The sequence below is a fragment of the Mirounga leonina genome, unplaced genomic scaffold (genome assembly GCF_011800145.1).
Source record: "Mirounga leonina isolate KUSES-001 unplaced genomic scaffold, KU_Mleo_1.0 Mir_199, whole genome shotgun sequence".
NCBI lineage: Eukaryota > Metazoa > Chordata > Mammalia > Carnivora > Phocidae > Mirounga > Mirounga leonina.
This window is the reverse complement of record NW_023270498.1, coordinates 273,999-281,565: the sequence shown is the minus strand read 5'-3', so window position 1 is coordinate 281,565 and position 7,567 is coordinate 273,999. Positions and strand designations below refer to the sequence as shown.

The window sequence follows — 7,567 nt, the reverse complement described above, 5'->3', positions numbered from 1 at the left end:
AACTGGGGCATTTAGAGGGAACATTCCAGAACAAGGAGGAGGCAGGACTGAGACTGGGGTGCAGAGGGAACATTCCAGAACATGGGGAGGCAGGGCTAGACTCGGGTGCAGAGGGAACATTCTCTGTAGACTCAGGAGGGGCTCTCTGGGGAGTAGTGGGAGAGACGTCAAGGGGGAGGTAAAAGGTCCCCTTGCTCCCGGGCCTGGGTCTGCCCAGCCCCACTGTGGACAGAAGTGCCCCTGGTGCCCCGGGAGAGGCAGTGGGACCTCGTTCAGCCAGGTGCAGGGCGGGGGCTCTGGGGCTCCCCATCCTGTGCCGCTTCCTCAGAGCAGCTGTGTTTGGGGCGTGGGGAGGGAAGGAGCCTCAGTTTCTCCATCTGTAAAGTGGAGAAGGGCACTCACAGGGAGTGCCCAGGAGGAACTGAGAGGAGTCAGGTGGAGGGTGCAGCGCTGAGCCCTCCCTGTGGAGGTGACCTGGGGAGGCTCGGAGTCCGTCGTGGCTGGCGAGCTGCCGTGGCTCTGAGCTCCCCCAGGATCTGTGCCTCGAGCGGGGCCTCACAGGCCACACACTTCTGGGGCTCTTAACCCGCGTGAGTCACCCGCGCTGCCTGACCCGCAGCAGATCTCAACCCGTGCGCACTGATTTTCTCTGTGGACTCAAGAGCCGTGGGGCTGGGTGGTCAGGGCTGCTACAAAACCTGCGGGATCCGTGCAAAATGAAAATGCAGGACTCAAGACAGCAGAACAGGCCTCCTGGGCCCGGGCCCGGGCAGCTCCACCAGGGCTCCCGTGCGGTGTGGACACTGGCCCGAGCTGCATCTTCTGAATGTTTGCCTGCATCTTTAGCGTTTGCTTCTAGGGCTTGCTCACGTGGCCATCGGTGGGAGGCTGGAGTCCCTCCCTACTGGGCGTCTCGTCGGGGCCACTTGAGCATCTTCACGTGGCAGTGGGTCCCCAGAGGGCATAATGACAGGGACTCAGAGGGAGACAGAGAGGTAGGGAGGGAGAACGAGGGGCACGAAGCTGCTTTTTCCTCCCAAAATGTAGTAAAATGCACATAGTATTTATAATTTTAACCGTTTTTAAGGTACATAGTTCAGCGTCATCATGTATATTCACAACACGTGTGATCGTTGCCGTTATCTGTACCCACACTTTCCGTCATCCTGGGTGGGAAGTCTGCACCCGGGAAACGCTACCTCCCGTCGGGCCCCCCAGGCCCGGGAACCACCACGCGCTGTGTCCATGGATTGGTCCCTGCTGGGAACCGCATGGCCGCGGGATCACACATCGGTCCCTTTGTGACTCTCGTTTCGCTTGGCATAACGTCCTCACCGTCCGTGTTGAAGCAAGTTGCCGGATTTCCTTGCTTTTCAAGGCTACGTAATATTCCGCCCTGTGGCCGGACCAGTTTGCTTCTCCGTTCACCCGACAGTGGACCCTTGGCTTCTTGCCGCCTGTCGGCCGCTGCAGACTGCTGCTGTGGACACGGGTGTGCGAGTATTTGTGTGGATCCGGCTTTCACATCTCTGGCCACACACCCAGCAGTAGCGTGGCGGCCCACGGGCCGGTCTGTGTTCCACTTTTGCAGGAACCGCCATGCTTCCTAGGCCTAGTCTAGGAGGGGCCACGCCATCACCCTGCCGATTCTCTTCTTGAAGGCCGGCCACACGCGAGGCTGAGGGACCTAAGCTCTCCTCTTGAAGAGGAGCATCAGAGCATGGGGTGTGTTCTGCCCTCCGCGATGAGCATGTGGGGCCTCTGCTGAGCTGTCACACTGGGAGTGAGGTGCACAGAGCCGGCTTCCCATCACCAGCTGCCCAGGCAGAGCCCTCCCCAGCTGGTACAGTTTCTCTTCAGAGACAAGGAGGTCCCTGGGCAGGGCAGAGGGGGCAGCCGTGTGGCCTGGCTTCAGCGGTGCCTTCTGCGGGGAGTAGGCCTGGGTGTCTGGGATGGGCCTCACCCAGTGTCCCCCAGCCTCCCCCCAGCCTCCCTCCAGCCTCCCCCAGCCTCCCCCAGCCTCCCCCCAGCCTCCCCCAGCCTCCCCCCGGCCTCCCCCAGCCTCCCTCCAGCCTCCCCCAGCCTCCCCACAACCTGCACTCAGCCTCCCCTCTGCATACTGACCCTCTACTCAGGGTCTGGCTCAGGGAGGGCAAATCCCCACCTGGTTTCTGGGGCTGGAACTGACCTCCTCTGCCGGGTGGTTCACCCCTGAGCTTGGCAGTTGGGCACGGTGGAGGACATGCGCTGGACGCCAGGGGACTTCCTGCCTGGACAGCGGAGGCCAGTGCGAGTCCGGGAGAGGAGAAAGGTCTCCAGATGTTGTGCATCCGGGCTGGGCCTTGCCATCACAGCCAGCACGGGGTCCAGGAAGGGGGTCCGGGGCTGTCTGGGAGGGTGGAGGGGCCCCCCGAGAGCCCCTGGCCTGGGACTCAGGTCCAGCCCCTGGAAGAGCCGAGGCCCCGGCGAGGGGAGGATCCTGGGTGCACGCCTGTGTCCTCTGTGTGGCGGCCTCGCGGGACTCCCAGGCTGGGCTCTCGGGCGCCGGCGGGGCAGGCTGTCGTCGCTACGTATCCTGCTCAGTGTTACGTACTTCCTGCTTTATTTAAGTAGATTCTGTGACAAGTCGCTTTCTCCCTGGGCTCTGTTAGAAATCACGGTCTCGTATGCTAGATAGGTTTCCTTCTAAACCATTAAAATAACGTGCATCTATTTTTTATTTATTTATTTATTTATTTATTTATTTATTTATTTATTTAAAGATTTTTATTTATTTATTCATGAGAGAGAGAGAGAGGCAGAGGGAGAAGCAGGCTCCCAAGGAGCAGGGAGCCCGATGCGGGACTCGATCCCAGGACCCTGGGATCATGACCTGAGCTGAAGGCAGACGCTTAACGACTGAGCCACCCAGGCGCCCTCTTTTTTTTCTTTTTAAAGATTTTATTTATTTGACAGAGAGAGAGACACAGCGAGAGAGGGAACACAAGCAGGGTGAGTGGGAGAGGGAGAAGCAGGCCTCCCGCGGAGCAGGGAGCCCAATGCGGGGCTCGATCCCAGGACCCTGAGATCATGACCTGAGCCAAAGGCAGACGCTTAACCATCTGAGCCACCCAGGCGCCCCGTGCATCTATTTTTTAAATGCTAAAAATGTTGGGGAAAAAAAGTGTCCACATGCACGTAGCCTCCACTCCCCCCTAGACCCCCTGTGTCTCCCGGGCGAGGAGGTAGACCTGCCAGCAGGACCTAGGAGCCCGGCCCCTTCCCACCAGCACTGGGGGGCAGGGGCCCCCTGCAGCACCCCAGCTTCATGAACCCCTGGGACTCCCCAGGGAAGGAGAGTAAGGCCCCCAGGAATGTCCCTCAGGGGCCCTCAGGCCTTTCTTGCTTGGAGGTCCAGGGGAGGCGGCTGGGGCAGAGGAGCCCGCACCTGGAGGGGGTGAGCTTTTCTTCACCGCGCTGATTTCACGGAGGGTCCCGGAAGGAGGTTGCAGTGAGCAGGGGTCTGCTGGGTGTTGGGGAGAGGCAGGTCAGCGTCAGCTCTGCGCGCCCGGAGGCCTCCGGGACGTCCCCGGGAGAGGTGACTGAGCCCAGCAGCTGGTGGAGGCCCGGGGCCCGGGAAGACCTCGCTTCGTGAGCATGTGGCCACGGGGCTGCTGAGGGTGGAGGGGAGAAGGCTGGATGCCGGGCCCTTGAGCAGAGGCACAGAGCAAGAAACGGGAGGGCAGCAGGCTAGAGGAGCCGGCCCCTGGAGTCGGCGACCGGACGCCCCAACTGCTCGGGCAGGAGCCCGGCCTCGGTGCCAGGCTTTGGCCCGTGTCCGCGACCGCTGTGGCCGGACTGGGCTTCGTGGCGTGAAGATGCTGCTGGCCGGGCCCCTGGGAGGGTTACAGCGGGAGGAAGAAGGAGGCCTGCTGGCGGGTCGAAACTAAGGGCGCGAGGCCGGGGCCTCCCTACCTCCTTGCGGGGAGAGGCCCAAGGAGCCGCAGGCCCTGGGGGTTCCGAGCCCTGCTCCACTCGCTGCCTGGCCCTCGGGGAGCCGTGCGCCTCTCCACCGTGTGCGTGGCCTCTGGGTGGCAGGAGCGCTCCGAGCAGCGCCTGCAGGAGGCAGAACCTGGCACGGGAGGGGCGGCGTCCAGGACGCACCGTTCCTAGAAATATTTGCTGTTCAGCGCCGGGGGCGTCTCCAGCTCCACGGAGCGGCGGCGACGTTTTGTGCTGAGAGCACTTCCTTGGCTGTCCACTCGCTCGCTCGTCACAGGCTAGCCAGCGCCCTCGGGCGGGGCGTGCTCCAGGCTCAGGGACACACAGGCTGGGGGAGCACCTGGAACCCAAACCCAGGGCCTGAGCTTCTGGAAGTGGTCCCTCACTGGGCTCCCTTCGCTTGCCCCGAGAGGCGGGCAACCGGGCCCCATGGCTCGTGTCACGGTCCTGTGAGCAGCTCCTGTCCAGGGCCTGGTCCAGCGAGCCTCCACCCTGTGGCCCCACCTCGCCTGCGACCCCCCGCGTCCTGGCCGCGGGCTGAGAGGGGCCTGGGTCTCCCTCGGGCAGACGAAAGGGGACAGCGGACACCTAGGGCCCTGTGGATGTCCGCCTGGGACTCATGGCTCTCCCCTTGGGCTCTGCCCTGCAGCACCCCCACCGTGGGGAGCCCCAGGCCCTTGTTGGGATGGGTGGGCCCCCTCCATGAGGGAGGGGGGCTGCGCAGCGAGGGCGGGTCCCGGGCTGGGCCAGCCCCTCACGGCCTCTTCTGTCCCCACAGTGCGGCTGCATGACAGCATCTCTGAGGAAGGGTTCCACTACCTGGTCTTTGATCTGTAAGTGCCTGAGCTGGGGATGCTCCCCTGCATGACTGGGGGGCAGACGCGGGGGGAAGGGGAGGACCCGAGGAGCCTTCCTCTGCCGGCCTTCCCCTGGGGTCCTCATCATAGCCGACTGGCATGAGCGTGTGTGTCCACACGAGCACGTGTGGTTTCGGGGGTGCATACGTGTATGTGTGTGCGTCCACGCGTGTGTGCGTGTGTGGGCCTTGGGGCCTCTTACTTCCTGCTGGATTGAGGAGCAGTGAGCTCATCCCCGTCTTTCCCTGCCAGCTCCCACTACACAGCTATATTTAGCTGTCCGTGAGTCACCGCGGCTGGGGGACCGGGAGAGGGTGGGCAGGGGCCGCAGGCTTTGGGCGGCCCCTAGTGGCCTCTGGATGGCCTCAGGGCCAGGGCGCTGTCACCCATGTGACGGGACACCTGCCTGGGCAGCGTCTCCTCCCCCGAGGACAGATGCCGCCACGGCCATGGGACACGGAGCCTGAGGAGCCCTCAGTGCCCTCCAGGTCCCCAGGTCGAGAGAGGCTGGGACTGTCCCTGAAGGGGCTCGGTCCCCTCTCAATGCCCCAGTGTCCCACCAGACCACGCTCTGAATCGCCTGCCAGGCGGCCAGGCTGGCCTGGGACACAACTGCCACCCCCAGGCCAAGGCTGTGCCTTAAACGTCCGTCCCATGGTCCCTGTGGAGGAGAGCAGGCTTGCCCCCGGGTGCCCCAGAGCCACCCAGCGTTGCAGGGAGTGTAGGGGCCACGGGGCTGGAGGACAGCCATGCCCAGGCCCTGGTGGCAGACGGGCCAGTGGGTGTGATTCAGAAGGCAGGAGGGAGAGACTGGGCTGTGGGTGTCCGTGTGTTCGCGTGTGCGCTCATGCATGTGTGTGTGTACGTGTGGGTTCACGTCTCTTGGCCTACACGACAGGCACGCCTGGGGAGCTCTGGGAGGCCAGCGAGAAGTACTTGGCGGTGTTTCTACGGGGATGGGGACGGGGGAGGGGAAGGGCCCAGGTCCTGCACGCCCTCGCCGAAAGCCACTGGGGCCCACAGGCCTGTGGTGGTCCTGACCCCGCGGAGGCCCCTGCTGCCGGGCACCCAGGATGCCCTTGGGCCTCAGGCAGCCGTTTCTGGGGTGGGCGGGGAGGGAACGGGGGAGAGTGGAGACAGGCCCTGCCCCGCCACAGCCCTCCCGGTCACGCTGCACACCGGCTGCGGGTCTGCGGGGCCAGAGCTGGGGAACACTTCTCGCCTAGCTTGGCATCACCTTCAGGAGGCCCCAAGTTTGGGGGAAATACGGATTCAGGAGTTGAGAGGTTTCCCCACTCCCACCCCTGGGAATGTTCCAAGGCCTTGGGGCAGCCCAGAATCAGCCACGTTGCCCCGCTGAGGACAGGGAGGACGGGAGGAGATGCCCCCCTCCTGCACCGCGCGCGCCGCCCCCCCCCCCCCCCAGCAACCAGTCCCTGCCCTGTAGCTCTGGACCGCATGGCCCAGGTGCCCATCAGCGTAGACGGAAGCCTCCTGTGGACACAGGGACCCCGAGGGCCTGTCCCCAGCCCTGGGCGAGGACTCCCTCCTTGCACACCCAGGCACACGTACACACCCAGGTGCACACCTAGGCACACACTCTCATTGTGCCTGCATTAGGCAGTGGGCTCTGAGCCTCAGGCTCTTTTGGTGGCAGGTTGGGACCCTAAAAGCACCTTGCTCCCAGAGTTGTTGGCGTGTCCAATGAGATCATGAGGCAGGCGTGTAGCTGGGGTGGGGGCATGCTAACACCCAACACACCCTGTTTTTCTTTCCCTCCAACTTTAAGGGAGAGCCCACCCATGCCAGGGACACCCATTCAGCAGGGTCCATGCCCCCGCCACAGGCCAGCCCCGCCCCGACCACAGGGCACAAAAACGAGGCCAACCCAAGCCCCATCTTCAAGAACAGACACACAGATGGAGAGGACACAGCCCCTGGGGCCCGCACAGCTGCAGAGGGAGGTGGCCCTGGGCCTGCCCGTCTCAGGGGTGGGAAGCCTGGTGGACTCAGAGCCTGCTGAGTTGGGTGGGGGGGCTTGGGCAAGCCTCGGGAGGGCTCCTCCCTGCTCCCCCTGCATCTGTGCCTCACCCCTGTTGTCTTCACCTTTCTGTCCACCCATATTTTCCAGCCCAAGGGATCCCAGGTAGCCTGGAGTCTTTCTGGTCTTCCAGAGGCCCTTCAGACAGTGGCTCCTGTCTGGGTGTCCAGCCTGATCATGGGGCCTTCAGGGCCTTACTGAGCAGGGACATATGGCAAGTGGGTGTGTGGACAGAAATCCCGCCCTCCTCCTCACGGTCTCACCTACCAGGGAGGCCAGATCCAGGCAGTGTCTCTCTGGCCCCTGGCTCTGGACAGGGACACATCTCTGGTTCCGGGGGACCTGAGGAGGGATTCAGATCGCTTCAGGCCTGGGTACGCTGCAGAGGCCTGGGTCAAACTCCCGTGCTGCCCACTCTAGGCACACCACTCAGCTGAGACTGCATGTTCTGAGCACGGTAGTGCCAACGTCATGCAGCGGGCGTGAGAGTGAAAACGGGACGTGATACCACGTGTGAGGATTTGGTCAGTTGTTAGTCCTAGGAGACAAGGAAAATAGGGTGGAGGTGATGGAGGAGGAGGAGGTGATGGAGGAGGAGGTGATGGAGGAGGAGGAGGAGGTGATGGAGGAGGAGGTGGAGGAGGAGGTGGAGGAGGAGGTGATGGAGGAGGAGGTGGAGGAGGAGGTG

The 7,567-nt window shown here is 63.5% G+C and overlaps 1 protein-coding gene across 1 annotated transcript in view; it reads left to right on the top strand.

Moving 5' to 3' along the window:
• CAMK2B (calcium/calmodulin dependent protein kinase II beta) overlaps window positions 1-7,567 on the top strand; it is a 78,522-nt gene that overhangs the window by 39,866 nt on the left and 31,089 nt on the right. Inside the window, exon 4 of the mRNA XM_035026427.1 lies at window positions 4,760-4,814. Within this exon, the coding sequence (XP_034882318.1) occupies window positions 4,760-4,814 (55 nt within the window). The remainder of the gene's footprint in view (window positions 1-4,759; window positions 4,815-7,567) is intronic.